Raw genomic sequence first — 23702 nt, forward strand, 5'->3', positions numbered from 1 at the left:
ACTACTAAGACTTATAATATTATCTAAGAAAAATCCACTTCCTGTTGCTTTTCCAATCCGTTTTATATTTATTTTAACCGGATCCCATTATTTCCGACTACATGGAATGCAGAACCATGAATTATGACTACAATATTCTAAAATAGAGAAGGGAAGGTGCCTAAAAAGCTGGCCAGCTAGTCAAGATAGTTACTTGATTAAAATTAAACTAAAATTAAGTTTCTGGTATAAACTAAAGGATCTGTGAGCTTGGATGAGTATGGATTAGTATGTGTGTACCACACCCTAAACATCAAGATTCTTTTATGTTAAGTCTTCTGTTTTATTCGGTAAAATGGAATAACATTCAGAATTAAATACATTTATCAATTAAAGAATACTGCTAAACAAATATTACAATGTATGATTGTAGATTTATAGTGAGATTTGTTGTAATAATGAGCCGGCTAACTTATACGAGTCTTGGTCAATCTGCAGGTAGGCATCGAGGGTTCCTCTCAGCATTTGCAGACAACTAGTAGGTAATGACATTTCTTTAATTAGTAAAGAACGAATCTATATGTTTGGTACAAACAAGCATTATTGTTTCAGAGAGCCTTGCTCAGACTTATGCTGTTTCTCATTTCAATACTTCTGAGCAGGGGTGATTGTTAAAGTTAATGTTCTAAATTTAGCAAAAAAAAAAAATTTGTCTTAGGTACAATGTTCGAAACCATGGGATGTTAGGAATAAAACTTATTAGGATCTTATATCATAACAATCATAACAGTTACGATATCAATTTTCGTTTACGCTTTTAAGTTTGTCTTAGGTACAATGTAAACTTAAACCGTCTTTCTATACACATATATGATATTCCAACCACTGGCTTAAGGACGAGAATGGTATCAAAATTTGAGAGAAATATAAAAAAAATGATATTATTTTTGAAATTTTTGCAGAATTGTATTACTTGTCTTATTGTTACTTGGATTGCTACATTTCTCTGCAGCTCTGCAATATAATAAGCAGAAACTAACACATTTGTAATAAAATACTATGTCACAATTTTTGATTCTCTCAATTTGCAGCAGCAGACCATCTATATAAAGACCTACTGGGTAAGCATCTCTTATTACATTCAAACAATAAACTTGAGCAAATGGAACTGATTGAGCACAAGTATGTTGAAGCCAATGGGCTAAAGCATCATGTAGCGGAAATTGGATCTGGATCAACTGTGGTTTTATTTCTGCATGGCTTTCCTGAAATTTGGTACACTTGGCGCTTTCAAATGATTGCGGTTGCCAAGGCTGGATACAGAGCCATTGCACCTGATTTCCGTGGATACGGGTTGTCTGATAAGCCTCCTGTACCTGAGGATACCACCTTCTCTGTCCTAGTTGCCGACCTTCCCCCTATTCTTGAGGCCCTGAAAGTTGACAAGGTACACATATAATCTACTCGATAATAGGTGTTCGTTGAAATGCATATTAATTTAGACTACAAACAGGTAAATCTGTTCCCAAAACTACTGATGTGTAATAATGTGGCAATGTTTATAGTGGAAAGTTAGTTACATGATTTAATTTGGGGCGGTTTTTTCTGATTACTAGTGTTCCTGCAGGTGTTTGTTATTGGTCAAGATTTTGGATCAATGGTTGCTTATCGATTTGCCCTTGAACATCCAGAGAGGATACTGGGAGTTGCCACATTAGGTGTGCCATTCATGCCACCAGGTCCCTTCACAAGCCATCAAACACTTCCAGAAGGATTCTACATTTCTAGATGGAATGTATGTTCAATTGCTAATTCTTTTTTATTCAACATTATATAAGAGAAGATGTTTGATAAGCAAATGGTTCTTATGGATCAGTTCAAACCTCCGATAGGCCTGTAACATTGATGATTTTTTGTATTATTGATGTATAGGAACCGGGACGAGCAGAAGCTGATTTTGGGAGACTGAGTGCAAAAACTGTGATAAAGAACATCTACACCATGTTCTCGAGAAACGAAATACCAATAGCTAAGGAAGGACAGGAGATCATGGATCTGGTGGAACCTTCAACTCCTTTACCCTCATGGTTCACAGACGAAGATCTTGCAGCCTACGGGGATTTGTATGAAAAATCAGGGTTTCAGACTTCATTGGCAGTTCCCTATAGGTAAATATTTGTGATAGTTTTTTTTTTATCAATTAGCAATATTTTAAGTTATGCTTGTTTGGTACATGTATAGTTGTTTCATAGGTACTAAATGATCATATGTAATTTTGCTGAGAACTAGTCCATCTAAAATCTTAAAGTGTTGAGAAAGACTCCAAATGGATCTTATGTTATATTTCAACACTCCCTCTCACTCAGACCTCCGCCAAACCAGCTCTCTGATACCATGTTGGAAACCAGTCCATCTAAAACCTTAACATGTTAGAGGAAGTCCCAAATGGATCCTATGTTATATTTCAACAAATTTGATTAATCTTGTTACAGGTCCTTATTTGCACCCGAAAAGGAAAGCGGGAAAAATGCAGAGAATCCAAGAATCGAGGTTCCAGCGCTATACATGACAGGGGAGAAGGATTACTTGTTCAAGTTTCCTGGAGTTGCAGAGTTTGTCAAGAGTGGAGAGGTGAAAAAGTATGTCCCCAACCTGGAAATGATATTCTTGCCTGAAGGAACACACTTCATTTCAGAGCAATTTCCTGATGAGGTCAATCACCATATTCTCACCTTTCTGCAATGCAATACTCAGAGTGCCTAAGTCATCTTAATTGTGAAGCCTTATATTCGAAGCCCTGCTCTTAAGTATTCGAGATTTAGCTGAGAGTGATTATCTTATGTTCGTTGAAATCTTGGAAGTTTGTGATATGCTTGTCCTTTAATTTCAGTTCGGGTGAATTTAATTATGTAATGTTTTCTTTTGGTACTCATGTGAGAAACTATGCTCTGCCCCCTGTGATGAGTTTTCAAATTGTCTGCAATGTAAAACAAACCGTGAAAAAACAGACAATAAAATGTCCTAACAACAGCTCCGATAGCTTAGGTATTTGGAGTCTTAAACTAAAATATAAGAAATGTGATTGAAAAAAACCACTCCAACAATATTGTACTGGATCCTAAAAGCATCTCCAAGAGTTTCTATATTTGCTTTTAACTTCAAATTTGAAGAGGAAGTGAAAAAAAAATTGCTCTCAGAGCATCTTTCCAATAGACTCTTAACTCACTTTAAATACATTTTAAGATATTGGCTTCTAGTAGTTTAACGTGTGTTTATCTCTACCAGTACACTTCATATTCACTCCTTATTCGTTTTTTCTATTAATAAACATAGTATGCAATCATAAGAGTAAAAAAAAATGGTGATTGAAAGAGAGTATATTATATATATTAATTAAAAGTCTTTAAGGGTTTGTTTAGTTCGAGAGATGGGATAGAGTTGGAATCAGGAATCGGTTTGAAGTGGTATGAGGTTGTGGTATCATTTTTAATATCATCATGTATTTGGTTGAACGGTGGAATGAGCATGTCTGGTTTACAGATATTTTTAATTGATTAATTATAATTAATTCAAATATATTCTTGAAATATAATTTTTATATATTTTCGAGTCATCAACTTCATTTGGTACAAATTATTTCAGTTTAATAATATAAATAAAGATGTAAAAAAAAAATGATATCTCAAACTCATGTTTCACACTCACCTTCTTTCTCAAAATCTCATAATTTGTAGGTTTGATGTATGGGTTTGAAGAAAAAAAATTCAACCAAACATTATGTATGAGTTTGAAATGAACGAAACTCATAACTTATACCAGAAAAACGCAAGCCAAACGACCTCTAAGAGCTCCTCATAAAAGAGAAAAAAAGAAGAGGCTCTTAGTGATTTAAAAAGTCTCTTAGAGCAACTTCTTGTCACTTCCTCTTCAAATTTCAAGTTAAGAGCACATACAGAGAGGCAATATAATTCTATAACGAATATCACTAAATTCTCCATCTCCCTCTCCACCTCCTCCTCGACGTCAACCACTGTCACCTCTACTACCGCGCGCCATCTCAACCTCCACCTTTCTCGTATCTTCACCATCTCAAACCCCACATCCGCCCGTCATCTCAGCCTCACCGCTGCCGCTACCGCTCCCACATCTCTATTCTCTTTTGCCGCCCCATCCCGTTTATGCCCCTGTCTTTCCATATCCACTATCTCCACTATTGTCATCACCACCAGAATTGACAACAAGCATATATCTAGAAATTTTCACCAATTTCTACAACACAAATTAATCACTAAATTGAATATTAGACTAAATTGCATTGGATTTTTAGCAGGTTTTTGAAGGTTGGTTTGTAGTTGATCACTAACTTTTATATATATATTATAAATCATGATTTTGGTGAAAACTTATATCTAGTATAACATGATTTTGGTAAAAACTTGTTCTCGATATACGAATTACAATATTCTAATTTGTGCTTAGACGAGAATGTGTAGCTTGCATTGTTTTATATTTTTTTTCTCTTTTTTATGAGCAGTTTTTTAGGTTATCAAAATGTCTTTGTATTATATAGATAATGCGCATGTCTTGATAGCTCTTAAAATATTTTTAAACTCAACGAGCAATCATCTGGTATTTAAGAACCGACATGAGATGATATAGATCTGAAATTTGTTGAATTGGGTGAGATATTAGTTTTCTGATATATTTCGGGTTCAAATCAAATTTGGACATGAACAAAAAATTCGAGATCATATGTGTATCAATCCGACCCGATTGCCATCTCAAGACTCATCCAATTGAATGAACAATACTCAGAATCTATTTCGTAAATTTTCATTTTTGAAAATTTACAGTATATATAAATATATATTTAATTAATTATTTAATTCTTTATATTTTAATTTAAAAACCCACCTCCAAATATATTTTCGACAAATCACATCTCAAAAATACAAAATTCACACCTTCCATGCTCATGCCTCTCTTGCATCATCGCACATAACATGACAAAAAAGATAAGATAAACACGAAAGCATACGTTACGAACAACTGTAAAAGCACCTCAATATACACACACATATACTCTGATTATTCCCAATATTTTATTATATTATACCCCCACCCACCTCCCTCCCTCACAAAAACTAAAGAGAGAGAAACAGTTTTAGAGAGAGAGGCAATATTTTGACATCACCTTCTGGATCTAGGGTTTTTCTCCGCCTTCATCACCATCATCAAACCCTAGATATACATACACAACATACATATATAATTGAAAATCTGAATGAATCACCGCCTCTTTTCCGCACAGATCTAAAAAGGGTTTCTCACAAAAGCCTAATCTTTGTTGTTAATTCAAGAAATTCACAGATCTGATACATATAAAGCTAATCAAGTTTGAATTTTGATGCGATTTGACTTTGATTCAAGACTGAAACAAACGATTTAGATACAAAGAAAGGGTTATACATACATATATACATACAGACTATTGAGATTGAGATTCATCATGTATAATTCTTCATCATCAGTTGTGGTGTATGAAGGAGAGAAACTTATTGGAGAAGTAGATGCTGTTTATGTGGATGAAAACGATGTCGTTTTGGAGGAGATAAGGATAAGTCATTTATCAAATCCAAGTGAGAGATGCACACCACTTGCAGTTCTTCATAGCATAGCTAACAATGGGGTTTGCTTCAAATTGGAGTGCAAGTCGCAGTTCCTTTACTCACAGCTCAATCTTATGCACTCTACATGTCTCAGGGACAACAAGGTATCATATATACTTGAACCCATTAAAACCCAGTTTTTTCAAACTTAAAATTCATCATCTTTTCACCTTAAAATTGGATCTTGAACATTTTTTGGCCCTAAAGATTGAATCTTGAACATTTTTTGGCCTTCAAAATTGAATCTTGAACTTTGGGACTGTGTAAACAAGTTGCCCAGATGGACTTTTGGACAGAAAAGAACACAGGACTTGATAAAGACTTGAACTTGATTTTGGATTAAGGGGATGTGTAATAAAATTGGAATTTTGTGTTTGTGGACTGAATTATAATTCAAGATTTGCAGATGAAGTTTCGAGCACCATGTTTATGAATCTGTATACATGTTTTGTTTTTGTTAGTTGGCAGTTCCAGATCTACCCAGAAAATTTCAAGAAGTAAATGGATCTGTATAAATGCTATGTATGTTCTAGTTGACAATTCAAGATCTACCCAGAAAATTACAACAATTGATCTAATGAATCTGGTAATTATTTATTGTGGACTGGTTGTAAAATAAGATCTGCCCTGAAAGTTTCAAACAACAGTTACTATAGTATGAATCTTTATGATTCAAGAAATACCCATAAGTTTTTAGGAATGGGTTTTAATCTCAATGCAAGTTTTTGTATGAACTGATTTAGAATTTTAAATCGATCCATAAAGTTTCCAGAACCAGCCCTCGTGTATTTGTAATAAGTTAAAAGTTGATTTCTTACTTGGGGAACATTAAAATGGGGCATTAATCTTGGAAGATAATAATTTGTAAGACAACTATTCTAGAAGCTCCTACATGTTATTGTTGTTACTGGTTTTAATACTTGGAAAAGATTACTGATATGTTTTTAGGATTTTTTTTGATGTGGTGATATGATAGCTAACGTTTTGCATCAGTTTCTGATAGTTGCCTCCAGGTTACAGGCAACCAAATGGCTCTATCTTTTGATTTTCCCATCACACTGATACATTCAAGTTTGTTCTTGTGGGATTAATAAAATATTGGTTTTGCCTGCCATCAAATTCGTATGATTATATAAACACACTGGCGTGAACTGCCTCATTAACCCGTGTTTTTGTTAAAATTATGTGACACAGACTGCAGTGATGCCCCTTGGTGATACCGAGCTCCATCTGGTTGCAATGGTTTCCCGACAGAATGAGAAACAGTGCCCTTGTTTCTGGGGCTTCAAGATCACGAAAGGACTATATGATTCTTGTCTTGTGATGTTGAATCTTAGATGTCTTGGCATCGTATTTGACCTTGACGAGACGCTCATTGTTGCCAACACGATGCGGTCATTCGAGGACCGGATTGAAGCTTTGCAGAGAAAGGTGAACTCTGATTCTGATCCACAGCGTGTTTCTGGTATGCTCGCAGAAATTAAGCGGTATCAGGAGGACAAGCTTGTATTGAAGCAATATGCAGAGAACGATCAGGTATTTGAAAATGGCAAGGTGATCAAAACTCAAGCCGAGGTTATCCAGGCATTGTCTGAGAGTCATCAACCGATGGTTCGGCCAATCATACGTTTACAGGACAAAAATGTTATCTTGACTCGTATTAATCCACTGGTAAGTATGTCATATTGAATTAGTAGAGTGGTTAACAATTGAATGCACTTGGTCTTCTATATACATTACCTGTTACTAATTACTGTCAGTTTATCTGTATTGAGGGCTGTGAATGTTATATAATGATTCACTTGCTGGTAAATAAGAGCAATATGTCCCGCCACTTTTGATAGAAGTAATGTATTTGTCATGCCAGATACTTTACTATATATTTGCATCATAATCAGCATATGATTTTTTTGGTATATAGATACGTGATACAAGTGTCCTTGTGAGATTGAGACCTGCTTGGGAGGATCTTAGAAGCTACTTGATTGCAAGAGGCCGTAAGCGTTTTGAAGTATTTGTTTGCACAATGGCTGAAAGAGATTATGCTTTAGAAATGTGGAGGCTTCTTGATCCAGAGTCAAAGTTGATAAACACAAAGGAGATATTGGAGCGCATTGTCTGTGTCAAACCTGGTAAATAAAGATAAACTAATACCTTTGCTGCTTATGTTATTTAGTTGATTTTATCTATTTCTCCTACTTTAATTTTTCCAAATAATCTACAGTTGTTTCTATTGTTGGCAAAGTAGATTTGCATCATTTATGATTGCTTTCTTGCAAAGTAGATCCAAATGTCCATAACTTATTTTCTCTACCTAATAGGTTTGAAAAAATCATTGTTTAATGTGTTCCAAAATGGGAACTGCAACCCTAACCTGGCATTGGTAATTGATGATCGTCTAAAAGTGTGGGATGAGAAAGACCAACCTCGTGTCCATGTTGTGCCTGCTTTTGCACCATATTATGCTCCTCAGGCTGAGGTACTAGCTATGTTTATTGAATATTTATTTCTTTTCAATCTGTATACTTGTGAATATTTTTTGTCTTCAAAGAATTTTGCTCTGTCTTATATAACATGGCTATCTATTTGCTTATATCCTAGTTGTGTCAGGCACCTCATGCAACCACTTTTTTTTGTAGGCCAACAATGCGGTGCCTGTCCTCTGTGTTGCAAGAAATGTTGCCTGCAATGTTAGAGGTGGCTTCTTCAAGTAAGGATATAAGAACACGATCAGGATTAATTAATACACCCTTATATGATATAAATTATTGGGATTTCATTTATATTTTCGTTACTTCATTCCATTTTGAATAATAGGGTTTGTGGAAGCAAAAGGGTAAAAGGGGTTCTCTTGTATGGATAGAACATGTTAATGTTCATAGTTGTTAATCATGATCAATACTGTTTTCCTGTCTTCAGAGACTTTGATGAGGGTACATTACAAAGGATTCTAGAGGTCAAGTTTGAAGATGATGTTAAAGATATCCCTTTACCTCCTGACGTGAGCAACTATTTGATATCAGAGGTCAGTGCTTCTAAAATGCTTTCATCTTATATTTAACTTGGAAAATAAAGGATTGGTGTTTTAAGTCATGACTACATTAATAGTACATTATTTGTGTGCACATTAGCATATTATCTTTAGTTGACGAGGACTCTTGCTTGCTTTTCAGGATGATGCCTCAACTTTGAACGGGAACAAAGATTCACTTTCTTTTGATGGCATGGCAGATATCGAAGTGGAAAGGAGATTAAAGGTACCATGTCTTATATGATGATTCTTTATGTACGTATTTGTAGTCTAACCTAACCATATATTTCTATATAAATTTCCTGGGTAATACCATAGTTGGCAATGAGATTGTCCCATTTGGGAGTAGTATGTGCATGTATTCTAATGTTGCTATGGCCCAAATTTATTTTTTGTTGTAAGTAGCTCATGATATGTATGTTGTACTTGTCACAACTTGGTAATACTATTATACCAGATGCAGAATTGGTAACTTTTTTTTAATGGTTCAGGATGAAACTTCAGCTTCCCCTGCAGTCCTTCCAATGGTCACTACTGCAGATCCCAGGCTTGTTCCTCATGTGGTATATCCTCCTGTTATGAATCTTGCACCAACAATGCCAACAATGCTAGGGCAAGTTATGCCTGTTCCCAGTAAATCGTTGCCACAAGTGCCTTCAATACTTAAAAGTGTGAACCAAGTTGGGCTTTCAGAAACCAACTTGCAAAATTCTCCTGCTAGAGAAGAGGGTGAAGTACCAGAATCTGAACTGGATCCTGATACGAGGAGGCGACTTCTTATATTGCAGCATGGTCAAGACATAAGAGAACCCCCTATCGAGCCTAAGTTTCCTATAAGACCAACTTCATTGCAAGTGTCTGTTCCACAAGTTCAAGGACGTGGAAATTGGTTTCCAGCTGAGGAGAAGATGAGCCCAAGACAACTGAACCCATCAGTGCCAGTACCACCCAAGGAATTTCCTTTAAACCTAGAGCTGCCGCCTGTTGATAAACAGCAGCCTCGTCATCCGCCCTTTGTACATAAGGTGGACAATTCACCACCATCTGATATGGTATTTAATAGTGAGGGTCAGATGATGCCTAAAGAGGTGATTAAATTTATTTGTTCTGCCTTTTCAGCTGAGTTATTATCTCAATTAAAAATATATGTGGACTATAAACTTATTTTTGATTTGCAGGTTCTTCAAAGAGATGAACGTCTGAGACCAAGTCCAACTTTGTCTACTTACCCTTCATTTCCAGGTACACTTGCACTTTATGCCAGAGAAGATAACATTAAATTAAGTGTAATAGGAAGCTTCTTATTCTTTAGGAGTTCTAGGAAGTTTCATTACAATGGCTTCAGTTTTGGAAGCCTTTAATTTTCATAATGATAATATTAGATGTGAAGAGATAATTAAATTAAAATTTTTACATAAAGATCAATTCTGCTCTTTTTCAAACCCCACCAAAATCACTTTGCTTGTACGAAGATAATTACCATCACAATACTGCACAACAAATTTAGCATGTGATTTTATTAATAACAATTTACTTTCCCCTGCTAGCATATTTACTATTCTTTCTCTTCACAATAATTTGTGAACTCTCTCTGTCCCTCTCTTTATCTATCCATCCATCTCTCTATCTATCTCTTTCTATCTCCTTCTCCATTTAGCAATCAATTCATGTTTTTCTTATTTATCATTTGTTAATTCTTTGTCAAAATCACTCTAAGCCCACAAATTTTAAGAGCAAGCATATGGTGTTCTGCTATATCTTGTTCTATCTCTATATGATCGAACAAAGACTAAATTACCACTACAATGGTTTTCCTGTCACACCGTGCACCGATTCTTGGGGATCCTTAGGTGCTCGGGATTCTTGTTAATAATTAATTTTGTAATTAATTGTATACTTTATCACTTCACTACTTTATAATGTACTAGTTGTCTTATCAAATAATTATAATGTAAATGAACTTAGGTAAAGCTAGGCTGAAAAATTATATTTGTATTTCTTATAGTGGGGTACTTGGAGAATAAGTTAAATTTGGAACAAGATATACCACCAACCATTGGAAACATGTTATTTTAGCAGCAAAAATCACTTTTTGATGCTAAATTATAGCAAGACCCCATCTATTTCAGCACAACCGTTGGACTGGCTCCCTAATGAGATGGTAGGAACAAATTTTGGGGTCTTCACATAGTTTGTTTAAGTAAGCTATTTCTCCTGTAAAAAAGTTCATTTAATTAGCGAAGTATCGTTGTTTTCATAACTTGTGGTTTATATACATATGTTCAAGGACTTATCTTGCCAATCTCCTGTAGCTTGAATACGATACTGTAATTATTTATATCATTCCATTATAAAGCAGAAAGCATTCTATTAACTGTATTAAATCGTGAAGGTGAAGAGGTTTCCCTGGCCCGATCATCTTCCAGCAACAGAAATCTTGATTCAGAACCTGGACGAATTGAAAAATTTGCAGAAACTCCAGTGAAAGCATTACAGGATATTGCTTTTAAGTGCAGAACTAAGGTATATTAGAAAAAATTGTCCCCTTTGTTTCTATCTTTAATGTTGATATGTCAAAACTGAAAGTTGTAGAAAATATTAAATTTTGGCTTTTTCTGTATTTGATCGACATGTCCTTTTAATTGTGCTTGCCCGTTTCTTGTGTACAGGTGGAGTTCAGGTCAGCTTTGGTTCCAAGCATGGTACTGCAGTTCCAAGTTGAGGTATCGATTGTATTGCTTCTTCAGCTATTCACTTGTGTAAAAAATTTCAGCAATAACAACATTTATTCTAAAAGAACTTGCTACTTTCCACATACAATGTATGATGATAGGCTCACAGAGAGACATAAAGATGTATCCTAGTAATATTTGAAGTATAAATACAACGGCTTTCCAGCATAACTTGGGTTTGCATATATATAGTTGTACACAGGCATGACAAAAAATTGTATGTTGCAGGTCTGGTTTGCTGGAGAAAGAATATGTGCAGCAACTGGTAGTACAAGAAAGGAAGCTCAGAGGCAAGCTGCTGAGGAATCACTTCTCAGTCTGGCTGGTTAGGATTATATATTTGTTGTTAAATATGTACAGTACATGTGTATAGTATGTTAAATTGTTAATATTGACAGTGTTGCTGCCCTTTTTGATAAAAGGTAAGCAATTGCTAAATTAAATAAGTTTCACTGTTAAGAGTTATTTTAGAAATCCCCCTGTACTTAATTTATCATTAATATGTGTGTAGTTGTATATATATATGTTTTAAATAACTTGTGTGCCTTGCGCATTGCGCGTTTGCCTTTACAACACTGAAAAATTCATAACTCTATCTTCACGATGCTAAAGACGTTGACTGTACAAGAAGAGTGAATATGTCATAGATTGTTTTTTTCTAAAAGAAACCCAGTTAACATAGTATAAAATATGTAGGAGTTGGCTTGTCTATATGTTACAGTTATAAGGAGATTGATTATGATATATAATTGGTGGTGATGTGAAAATCGTTCGCCTAATGAGAATTACACGGAACGGAATAATATCTAATGCATTGCCTTCCTCTTTCTTCCGTTTTCGGATAAGAAACAGCTGCTGTTTATTCCCAGAATATACAAAGTAAAGGAATAATTTAATGAATTCAGAATTTAAAAAAGTATCTTTTATCTTCTAGCGAAGAGTTTGAACTTATATATTTCTCTGTTGACTGGGTAGGATATTAGTAGTGTTATTGTGCGAAGAGAGAATTGAATGAAATGATTGTAAACTGGTCACGTGCTTTGACAATTCCTTTCCTTTCTAGACGAAATTTAACTAAGTGAAACACAATCAGATATCAAATTGACAATTCATAATAAATGCTCTTATTCTGTAATTTTCCCGATTTTGCTTTCTGTTTCTGAACTTGCTCTATTTTATTCTCAGTGTCGTATATTAATGCTTTTGCAGAAAAATATATATCACATATTAACCCTACCACTGGGCATGGGGATGGGAATCGGTTCCTTAGTTCCAATGGGAATGGTTTTATCGGAGATGTGAATTCTGTTGGATATCAGCAATTGCAAGAGGAGTCTCCGACATTTCAGTATGGGCTAGGACCATCCAGGGTAACGGACCCAAGGTTGGAGGGCTCTAAGAATCTGATGGGTTCAGTCTCTGAACTAAAAGAATTGGTACGAACTTATCCTTTTTTATTTTATTTTGCGTGATATGTTGCCAATTGAAGATATATTTGCTTATGAGTGTGATGGATTGGTTTTCCAATTCTCAGTGCATGATGGAAGGTCTTGCCTTTTCTTTTCATCCTCAGCCACAATTTTCTACTAACATGGGCCAACATAATGAAGTTTATGCTCAGGTTAGCAACATTAAATATGTACATATCTGGTTATGAGTATATGTAAGAATTTTTTTTTTTGTGAACAATATGTTTCACTTTGTGGTCAGAGTCAACTCTAGGCGTTGTTAACCATCTTCTCCCCTTCATCCAGCCTTTTCACTTTCAGTTTTCTCTCTCAATATATATAGGCCCTACTTCAATACAAACTACTACATTAAAAACCAAATCCAAACAAATTTAACTAAGTAGAGTGAGAATGGTTCTGGGACCCAGGGATGGACCCCGAGTTGGGTCTAGGAGGGGCCTTGGTGGGGCCTAGTAGGACAGGGGTTTGGTCCAAGATTGATTGAGTGGGCGTGGAGGGGTACCCTGGATGTGTGATGACATATAGGGGTGGGTGATGTCTTATTGGAGTGGTCTCTCTTGGTTTGTATTTAGGTCTTATTTTGGTGATTTGTATGTGAGAATTGCCTCTATATATAAATTAGGATCTTACTCAATAGTCCAATACAAACTATTAAAATAAAAACGAAAAACAAACCAATGCAATTAAGAATGGGAAGGCTTTTGGTGTCCGGGGATGACTCCAAGGTGGGCCTGGATGGGGCCTTGTGATCTGGCCTGTTTCATCTTCCTCTAGTTTATGTAGGTCCTCCCTAATTTTTTAGATGATTTCGGACTCGTTACTTTAATCAGTTATCAGTTGGACATGTGTGTCGTCTACTGTTTTATAAAGCTGACTTATTGTACCACTTCATTGCTTGTCTTCTGTGTTCCTTCTCTTAAGTTCTATGTGGCCGTTTATGTTTTAGGTGGAAGTAGATGGACAGGTGCTAGGCAAGGGATCCGGGTTAACATGGGATGAGGCTAAGCTGCAGGTACCTTAATAATCTCCCATCCTGTTAAAATTTTTGATATGGAATTAAACTCTTTTAGCTGAGTACATAGAGATGTTTCTTTAGGCTGCTGATAAAGCTCTTGGAAGTTTGAGATCCATGAATGGTCAGTTTTCCTACAAACGTCAGGGCTCCCCGAGGTGAGTGTTCTTACTGGTGCTAACACTGACAATAAATGGTGAAAAGATATATCAGTGGGGTATTCGGTAGTTTGGAACAGTGCACATAAAGATTGGGGGGAGAATATGTAGAACAAGAAAAGATGGTTGCCCTTTTGGTTATTGTATCCTTGCTTGATAAAGCAAATTTGACTAAAGATGGAACTAAATAACTAATATTAGGTCAATATCATGTTTGAACCATTGGCTATCGCAATTCCCTACAGAACATGGATCTAATATTTGGTCAATATCTACCTTAAATCACTCAACTTGAAGGCCATTTTTATAAAGTTGACATGGTTTATTTTTTATATATTAAAATAATAAATCATGTAATAAGTAATGCATTTTAGATGATTATCGTTAAAATGATAGATTTCAAATTAGTGGAATCATGTTAATTTGCTTTGTTCTGTCCTTTTCACCAGGTCCTTGCAAGGGATGCCAAATAAAAGATTTAAACCAGAGTTTCCTAGATTTTTGCAGCGAGTGTCGTCTTCTTCTAGATACCCAAAAAATGCTTATCCTATGCCTTGAAAATTTAATACCTCATCTTTGCTGTTGTAGTGAAGTCATTTGTATGGCGCTTGTTGCATCTTTAAGTGCTGCCTGCTCAGCCTGCTTCCTTCAAGGCTGGCCTTTACATTGTACCAAAAAAATCATAGAGTTTCTGATATTTTCACATGTTTTGAAAGGCATTGGAAATGCTTCACCAGTAACATAACATGGTCATTTTTCGGATTACCTGGTTACTTTTTATCAGTACTTGTATTTCCAAAGCTCCAGTACAAGACTCGAAAGGCAATACCAATGAATGCAACACCTTTTTGTAAGTTGAGCAGAGATTTCCTTGTATGAATGTACGCTTGCAGTTCTGTGTGTATTTGAAGCAGAAAAGAACTAAGCTTCACGTTGGCCCGAGGTGGCTTGTGGCTATTTCCAGAGCACATGTTCACCAATGAGAGTTCAATAGCAAAGCAGTTGAGCAGCATCTGTACACATGTAAGGTCAGTTCCTCCCCACATTAGAAAAGAGGAACAAGTTTGTCGAGCTAGTCGGAAAGTCTGTACCTGGCTGATGGAAGCTACTTGTATGTTACAATTCAGAAGTCGATACATAGCTGTGTTGATCCATTTTTCGGATAGATAGGTTTTATTATGTTTCGTCATTCTGCCTAGATTTGTTTACCAGATAGTTTCATGAAAATTTGTACAATACTTTCCAAAGTCGACAATTTAGCCCAGTAAAACCATGGTGAGATTGCTGTTCCCGCAAATCCGAGAGGTGATTCATTGCTCGGGCTGCATGCAGCTGTAAATTGTAACTAGTGATTTGTATAATACTCTTGAAACTAGATAAGAGTTCTGCAATGCAGTTGTAATTCTGCTTGTTTTAGGCAGCACAGTGCTAATCTCATTACTAGTAAGAGAAAAAAATAGTGTTGCGGATTAATGTTTATTTTGCATTAGTAAACTAGCGTTATGGGTTTTTTTTTTTTTTTCCCACAAGATACTTTCTCATACAACGAATTGTATCAGAATACAAAAGTCGCTGCCAAGAGTTCTTTTCGTTCAAAAAAGTTTACCATCTAACTCTCGGACATGCAGAGATGACCGGAGACATTTGGACAATAAAATTTTAATGTTCGATTCGATAAGAACATAAGAGGTCCTGCTTCCATCCTCCATTCCACAATACAAATAAAATATAATAAGTTCATACAGACAGTAAAATAATAAAACTATCTAAAATGATAGAGGAAAAAAGTTAACAAACTCACAAATAAAAAATATGAAATATAATATATTTTTAAAAAAATAAGGAAAGTAAAATCAAAAGCTTATGTAAAACAAATCATTGGGTAATTGGGTATGGCGTATAGTTAATTAATTGATAATCTCTTTTGTTTATGATTTATGATGTGTTTTATATAACGATATATGTGAAATACAGTTGCCAGCATGTTATACTCGTGGACTTTTAATTCTAAGTTTTACAAGACAGGTGTTCTTGGCTTGACGAATGAATATGTAATTATTATGTAACTTTGCTAGCATGTCACGACAGCTTTAACAAAAAAAATCTGGTAGCATGTCCAAACACCTTTAAAAGAAAAAAGAAAGAGAGGAAGGTGTTTGGGTATTTTGGTGCGAGTCCAGCTAGCATAGTGCGATTAGGTGTCATTCTAGTTGAGCTCCACTTATTTTATTTATTTTGTCAAAAAAATTCAAGAAAGTTTACCATCTAACACTCGGACATGAGAGATAGACCGGAGACATTTAGACAATAAATTTTTAATGTTCGATAAGAAAACACTCATAAGATGTCCGATTTTGCTTTTCGTCCTTTATTCATGTCAAGTACCCTGAAAAAATACAACATAAATACAAGAACATAAAAAGTTTATATATATAAGAAATATAATAAAATCGATTAAAACCAACATAAGAGAAAAGCCAACAAACTAATAATTAAAAAATAAATATAAAAAGATATTATAGAGATTCTTAAGAAATAAGGAAGGTAACTCAAAACTATAATAAGTCAAAAAAATTAAAAATCTACATTAAAGAGATAATGAAATCTTTTTAGTTAGATATCTAAGAAATAAATATATAATAAAGTTTAGATCTCACTTGAAAATAATTGCCTATTAATAGGAATGGGATGGGAGAATGGAATGGTTGGAATGAAAACGGAGAGAATTTAATTGAATGTTTCGTTTTTTCTAATATATCATTTTGATTATTATTAATTCGAACTTAAATTCTTCATTTTATGGAGGATTATTACATTTTTTATCATACTTTTTTCTATCCAAATCTCATACAAATTTTGTATGCACTCAATTTTATTTTTAAATTGTTCCTTCCGTCCCTTGTTTTTTTCCCACTCATTTTGTCCATTTTGTTGCATTCTATTTTATTTTATTTCACTCATTTATAGTGTAGCACGATTTTAGTAGTTTTACTCATTTTATAAATTAAATATCGAAGGATTTCATTACTTAATTCATTTTTCTTTATTATTCCCATTATTTTTTATATTCCTCTTGATTTTCGTAAACAAGAGAAAGGATAAAATATAATTTATATAACAATTAAATTTAAAAATAACCGCACAATATCATCACCATTTTTTTTTTTTGAAAAACACAATATCATCACCATTATTTAAGTTTATGATTTTTGTGATATATTCAAAAGTTTAATTTTATTTTCCCATTCTCTTGCTCTCTCCCTACTAAAAAAACACGTTTTTTTGGAGCAGATAAATTCTAAAGCAGCTTCATTTCCGTTACTTTCCAACACCGAGAAACACAGAGCACAGATCCAGCCCAGAATCTAGAGAGAGAAACACGTCCCCCAAATCTAGAGAGAGAAGCACCCTCAACAATGTCGTCCTCCTTCGACACTTACTCTCTCGACGCCGACGACTCATCTCTCCCCTCCTCTCGCCCCTTCGACGACGACGACTACTCTTACACCGCTCCTCCGCCGCAATTCGGCTCCGGCGCGTTTCCCGACGATGATGTCACCGTCGATCACGTCTCCAGTCCCGATCCGTTCGGCTTCGGATCCGATCCGAATGCTGGATACTCCGAAGCGGCGCCGGTGTCTAACGGAAATGGAAAAGCGTATGATTTAGGAGAGGATGCTGATGGAATATTCAGTGGAGATGGACCGGTGCTTCCGCCTCCCGGAGATATGGTGGAGGAAGGTGCTGCGTTGCGCCAGTGGCGTAGGTTTGTTACATCTTTCGTTTCATTTACATGTGTGCGTTTGTTTTTGTAGATCTGATTTTCGTTTAGTTTTGACAAGTAATTGAACCTGATAACTGATGTTTTTCGTTTTGAGTTATATTTGTAGATCTTGTTTCGTAAGTGCTATATTTAATTTTGTCAAGTGATGGGAGTTGATAATTTCATTGTTTGTGTGGGTTGAGTTTACATATGGATCCATGTGATCATAGTGTTTTGTGGAATTTGTTATAGATGTATATGCATACATGTTTGATTGGTGTATATAATTTTGTTGTTTTTAACTGTTTTATTAATTTTGATGAGCAATTGACTTATTGTGGTGTTGTTTGGTTAGTTGATGTCTCGTACGAAATTTGTTATTTATTGTGTGGGAAGTTAGGGGGAACAAAGTGTTATTTAGACTTGTTGAAGTAATTTAGCTACTAGCATGAAATGAAGGATTGATATAGATGATACTTTAGAAATAAGATTTAGGAAATTAATGGAAACAGAGATAAATCGTAGCTAACTATCAATCATCTGCAAGTTCTTTTTTACTCTCAGTCGATTAGTTATTTCCTTTAGGATTCTTGGGTCACAGCTATGCAGGATTTTCGTGTCACAACTCACACCTAGGAATATAGAAGGTCAATTTGATTATTATGGTCTCATTCTATGTTACAGAAGGCTTAACCAAGAGATTGTCACCTTCCTTGCAACTAGGCCAGTAAACGAACCGGATTAGCCTAATTCTATATCCTAATCCATTTGATTTTATCGGATTCAGATTTGGATCGGATCAGCTTCAGATTTTTGAAAGGTCAATCTATATCTGATCCATTTATATCAAATATTCATCTGAATGATATATACCTAAAAGTTCCATAGCTATATAAAATATGTGTATATGTTGGTTAAAATTTTACTTGTTTGACTAAGTTAAGTCGAAACAAAACTATTATTTTAAGAAAGAGTTAATGTCCCACTAACATATTTTTAAATGTTTGATTCTATAATAGGCATCCAAAAATAGGACGGGAGTAGCATATCGAGTATATAAGTATTAAGTATCATATTAATAATACTTTATACATACATATAATGATTGGATCCAGTGTTATCGAAAGCATTAAGCGCATCGAGGCGCAAAACTCTCTGAAGCCTAGGCGCAAAGCGCAAAAGCGAGGCGCGCGCTTCTTTGAAGCTAGGCGCATGTTTTACAATTTTTTTTATTTATTATTTAGGATATATGTATATAGGTTTATAACATAATTTATACTTCATAATATATTAAATCACACTTTAAGCCAAAAATAACTTAATGTATCCTTTATAATATATTAAATAATACTTTTAGAGGGAAAAACCATCCTAAAATTAAATATTAAAATTCAAAATTTATGTTTCATAGGCAGAATTCCAGGCTAGTACTTTTTATTTGGGCCTAAAATTCTTTTTTTTTGTTATGGGTTAGTACTTAAAATTCTTTTTTTTGTTATGGGTTGGTACTTTTGGGCCTTAAAAGTGGCCCAATAACATTAAATATCTTATTATGCGCTTAGCTTCGCTAAAGCGCGCTTTTCTACCGCTTCGTGCTTAAGCGCGCTTTGTGCTTCAAGGCTAAAAGCGTGCGCTTCACTGAAGTTGCTTCGCCTCGACATATATGAGGCGCTAAGGGTGCGCTTTGCTTCGCTTTGCGCCTAGGCGCTCGCCTAGGCGCGCTTTTCACAACACTGATTGGATCCGATCATAGACGGATCGGATCGACCTAAATCCATATCTGATCCATTAAATAATCGGATCACTCTTGTCTGAGAAGATTAACTTTAAACAAATCCATATCCATTTAAATAGGCTCAGATCGGATATCAGGTCCATTTACAGGCCTACTTGCAATAAGATGTAGTGGATCAATTATGACCAACTAATTGATCAATTATACACCAAGATGTGGTCTATTTAGATGTTACACAATGAGCATAACCTTTATAATTCATATTTCATATAAATCATAAATGATAGGAAAATGCAAATAAATAATTGCATTTGTGCATGTACCTCTATGGTGTGCCTTGTGCAACATCCACACTAGACTCTGAGAAGGAACTTTTCCATTAAATAGTTTTTGTTCCTAATTAAATATATCTTTGATCCTAGAACTGATTTTCCACCACTAACCCTTGTCACGGGTTCTTATTTGCACTTTTTCTTCACCTTATACCTGAATATATACTCCCTCTGTCCCGTTTAATTGTATACGTTTCTTTTGAACTGCTCGACACGCATTTCAATGCTCTTATAAAATATAATTCCGTAACTTATTTTTTGAAATTTTCTTTTTCTGAATAAAAATATAACATCCAAACTTTAATTCAGAAAAAGAAAATTTTAAAAATAAATTACACAACTACACTTTACAGGAGCATTAAAGTCAGTGCCGCGTCCCCGTCCCCCAATGTATACTACTCAGGGGGACGGAGGGAGTATACATATACATATGTATAATACGTGAACTCCAAAAAATATCTATTGATAGTTAGACATTTAAACAAGGGAGATGGTCCCTGCACTGTCCAGAGGTTTTATACAAATATCTATATCTTGACCTTTGGAGCAATTGGGATTAAACATTTTGCTCCCACCCACCAGCTAAAATTTATAGGTGGAAGATACTTTCAATTGAAATTATCTTCTAGATATTATTTTTAGCTAGAAGACACTTGTATTTAAACCCGTCTTCCAACTAAAAGGAGTAGCTGGTAGGTGGGAGTAAAATTTTTGATCCCAGCGGTTCGACGGCTAGGACATAGATGTCTCTGTGAACCTTCATGGGCACCCCTGATGGCCAGGGAGCTCATTAAAAGAATTAGCATCATACTGCAAACTTCTAAAGGACCTTGATTGGACAATTTGCTTTTATATTGTTGAAATATCCAGTCTTCTAGATAACAAAAAGCTATCATGTATATTTCACAAAGTGATATATATCAGGGTAAATATGTATGTACCATCTCTCTGCAGTTTATTGGCATCATTTTAGTTGTAATCTTGAATATCGTGGGTCAGTGTTGTTGCTGTTGTCCATACTTAAGTCTGCACCTATGTAGCTTATATTCCTACATATTAATTTTCAGATTAGTTGGTAGATATTTTGAAGGAATATAGGTTTGACACATTGTAAGCTTTTTGCCCGATTTCCAGTATTGGCATTAGTTCCGAATGGTTGAAAAAAAGGTCTCTCTATCTGTTTCCAAAAGGGGATGATTACTAATCTGTCTCCAACCAAGCACTATAGTCAACCAAAAAACCTCAGAACTTTTAAATTATTTTGTTTGATTGGTCTAGAAATTCTCACCCATGCACTCAGTCACTGTGTATCTCACTAAACATTTAAGCAAGTTCGTAGATGATATTAAAAAAAATAGAAAGTATGTCATCTCTACATGGTTTACATACTACGGACTACGGTGCATCCATTGTTTGATTAGGAAGCATCAAAGTTTTATACAATGTTCATCTATATGACTTGTAAATTGGCTTTAAGGAACTATTATCATTTATACTTTTTTATATGTATATAACTTCTGCTAATTGTGAAATATGAATACCCTGTCACACTCGGAGCACTTAAATAATTTACTTTTGTGACCCCAACTTTTGGTTCAGTGGTATAGTGTTAAAACATGTAGTCTTGTATGCAGAAAGCAATAGACAAACATAAAAAGTTATTATAATGAACATTGCTGTGACCAAAGGCGGATGCGCAGAGGGTTATGCAGGATGTGCTTCCGTTATGAAAATTAATAAAAATCTTAGAGTGTATATTTGATACAAGTGTGTTATCTAGTGTCCTCGTTAAAAAATATTAATTACAGTCCACTCCGAAAATATAACACAAAAGAAATATTATCAATATAGTATATATATGATATGAACTTATGTTCAGATACAAACTATTATAGCCTATAAACTACAGATGATGTGAATATTATATTTATCTGATGAATAGGCATGCCATTTTCTAGTATACTTCTAATTCTGTTTATTTTGCAGGGAGAATGCAATTCGTCTTGAGGAAAATGAGAAGAGGGAGAAGGAATTACGCAACAAAATTATTGAAGAAGCCATAGAATTCAAGAACATATTCTATGAGAAAAGAAAGGTTCAGATTGATGCTAAGCGCGACAGTAACAGAGAGAAAGAAAAGGTAACAGTTGTAGTGTTTTTATATCAGTATGTTGTTTGATTAATCTTTTCTTTGTTTTCCTTGACTGAAGTCACAAAACACATTTACACATTTCTGTGGAATAGTTGTACTTGGCTAATCAGGAGAAATTCCATAAAGAGGCTGACAAACAATACTGGAAAACAATTGGAGAAATTATTCCTCGTGAGGTTCCAAATATTGAGAAGAGAGGCAAGAAAGATAAAGACAAGAAACCTTCTATTACTGTTATACAGGGCCCCAAACCTGGGAAACCTACTGATCTTTCAAGAATGCGTCACTTGCTATTGAAGCTGAAGCATACTCCACCACCTCACATGATACCGCCTCCACCAGCTCCTGCCAAGGATGCCAAAGATGTAAAAGATGGAGAGAACGTGAAAATTGCAAACGGGGCTACTGCTGGTGTCGAGCCTGTCGCACCAGTGAAAGATGTTGCCTCTGCGGAATCAAATGCCTCTGACCAAGAAACTCAGGTTGCAGCTGAAAATCTTGCGAGCTAGGTGATCAGCCCGTATGCTATTCTGGCCAAATCTTTTAGCGTTTGATTTGCTATGCCCAAAATTGAACTTGCTTCAGTTGTATGCTTCGGGTTCAAGATGAGACAAGGTGTCATCTGTTCGACTACTTAAATTTTAAGTCTGTTTTTTTAGTAGTATAGTATTCATACAGTACTTTGAGCTTTCCATCAGTCTGATATATATGTTTCGTTGTACCCTGTGCTTTACATGTTTGTAATCATCCTGCCTCATTTTTCCTGTACTTTTGACATGTTTGTAATCATCCTGCCTCATTTTTCCGACACTTATTGTTGGCATGTTGCCAAAACTGGTGTTTATTCTTTTCACTTTCTATTCTAATGTCCGGGCTATGATCTGGAAAACTAAACTAAATGTTTAAGGAGGTAGTATCTAGATTTTGTTTTTTTATATTCGTTTGGGAATTTTTTTGTCCATACACTAGAGTATATTCAAACTCCTCTTCTTATAGATAATCCTTCAAGATCCACTCATTCCTGCACTAAATATAATTGATACTAGTGGAGAAATCTAGGAGTTAATGAGATTGAGGTTGTTATTGGAATCAAGACATGTGATGACCGGTTTCTCCTTGAAATTGGGGTGGTGATGTGGATAGTGATGGCTGAGATTTGTAAGCTAAGGTTTGTGATTGTAAAAAAATAATATTTGGGTTTTTTTATAAGTCTCTCGCTTTCAAGAATTATTAGTGTCTAAAATGTACATACGTATCTAAGTACTATACATTTTTATAAGTGATCAAGTCATACATAGTTCTATTTACTTAAGAAACCTATTAGGAATCGGTTTATATATTATTTTTAAACTAGTGTTTTTGCCCGCGCTCCGCGCACGGGCTTCAAATTTTTATTGAATTTTGTTATTATTATTTCACAAATACATTTAATAAATAATTATATTTGAATTTTCAAATAAAGTATAAAGTAGGAAGAAAAAAATTATATTAGACATAACTCTCTTATACTTAAGTTTATTATATATCAAGAAAATTCAAGTGAAATTATATGTCAAACAATATTAAACTAAAATAATATATCAAACAAAACATTATGTTAATAAGAACATCAAAATTATACGTCAAATCAAATAAATAGATTTGAATGACTATCCACTATAATGATAGTT

At 34.8% G+C, this 23702-nt stretch overlaps 3 protein-coding genes across 3 annotated transcripts; all 3 read left to right on the forward strand.

Annotated features, from left to right (window-relative positions):
* The first annotated feature begins 1044 nt into the window (after positions 1–1044).
* LOC108198006 (uncharacterized) lies at positions 1045–2911 on the forward strand. The gene is made up of 4 exons (XM_017365786.2): positions 1045–1426; positions 1607–1774; positions 1912–2147; positions 2472–2911. The coding sequence occupies exons 1-4, from the start codon at positions 1142–1144 to the stop codon at positions 2740–2742; spliced, it is 960 nt and encodes a 319-aa protein (XP_017221275.1). The 5' UTR covers positions 1045–1141; the 3' UTR covers positions 2743–2911.
* A 2208-nt stretch (positions 2912–5119) lies between these two features.
* Positions 5120–15523, forward strand: LOC108197975 (RNA polymerase II C-terminal domain phosphatase-like 1). Its single transcript, XM_017365711.2, has 17 exons — positions 5120–5752; positions 6843–7319; positions 7570–7780; positions 7970–8127; positions 8288–8358; positions 8568–8673; positions 8822–8905; positions 9171–9767; positions 9858–9921; positions 11072–11202; positions 11349–11402; positions 11640–11736; positions 12621–12847; positions 12946–13032; positions 13827–13892; positions 13977–14050; positions 14500–15523. Exons 1-17 carry the CDS (start codon positions 5489–5491, stop codon positions 14606–14608), a joined length of 2877 nt encoding a protein of 958 aa, XP_017221200.1. The 5' UTR covers positions 5120–5488; the 3' UTR covers positions 14609–15523.
* Positions 15524–17353: 1830 nt separating this feature from the next.
* LOC108198009 (clathrin light chain 2-like) lies at positions 17354–22842 on the forward strand. The gene is made up of 3 exons (XM_017365789.2): positions 17354–17816; positions 21867–22020; positions 22125–22842. Exons 1-3 carry the CDS (start codon positions 17467–17469, stop codon positions 22539–22541), a joined length of 921 nt encoding a protein of 306 aa, XP_017221278.1. The 5' UTR covers positions 17354–17466; the 3' UTR covers positions 22542–22842.
* The last annotated feature ends 860 nt before the right edge of the window (positions 22843–23702 follow it).

Source organism: Daucus carota, chromosome 8, assembly GCF_001625215.2.
Source record: "Daucus carota subsp. sativus chromosome 8, DH1 v3.0, whole genome shotgun sequence".
NCBI lineage: Eukaryota > Viridiplantae > Streptophyta > Magnoliopsida > Apiales > Apiaceae > Daucus > Daucus carota.

What these genes read in the sequence shown, in the direction of transcription:
- LOC108197975 (XM_017365711.2), top strand. Translation starts at nt 5,489, where the DNA reads ATGTATAATTCTTCATCATCAGTTGTGGTGTATGAAGGAGAGAAACTT. An exon ending in AAGTGGAAAGGAGATTAAAG is followed by an intron (nt 8,906 to 9,170) that starts GTACCATGTCTT and finishes TTAATGGTTCAG; the next exon opens with GATGAAACTTCAGCTTCCCC. An exon ending in TACTGCAGTTCCAAGTTGAG is followed by an intron (nt 11,403 to 11,639) that starts GTATCGATTGTA and finishes TGTATGTTGCAG; the next exon opens with GTCTGGTTTGCTGGAGAAAG.
- LOC108198006 (XM_017365786.2), top strand. Translation starts at nt 1,142, where the DNA reads ATGGAACTGATTGAGCACAAGTATGTTGAAGCCAATGGGCTAAAGCAT. An exon ending in AGGCCCTGAAAGTTGACAAG is followed by an intron (nt 1,427 to 1,606) that starts GTACACATATAA and finishes GTGTTCCTGCAG; the next exon opens with GTGTTTGTTATTGGTCAAGA. An exon ending in TCTACATTTCTAGATGGAAT is followed by an intron (nt 1,775 to 1,911) that starts GTATGTTCAATT and finishes ATTGATGTATAG; the next exon opens with GAACCGGGACGAGCAGAAGC.
- LOC108198009 (XM_017365789.2), top strand. Translation starts at nt 17,467, where the DNA reads ATGTCGTCCTCCTTCGACACTTACTCTCTCGACGCCGACGACTCATCT. An exon ending in GCGTTGCGCCAGTGGCGTAG is followed by an intron (nt 17,817 to 21,866) that starts GTTTGTTACATC and finishes TTTATTTTGCAG; the next exon opens with GGAGAATGCAATTCGTCTTG. An exon ending in GTAACAGAGAGAAAGAAAAG is followed by an intron (nt 22,021 to 22,124) that starts GTAACAGTTGTA and finishes TCTGTGGAATAG; the next exon opens with TTGTACTTGGCTAATCAGGA.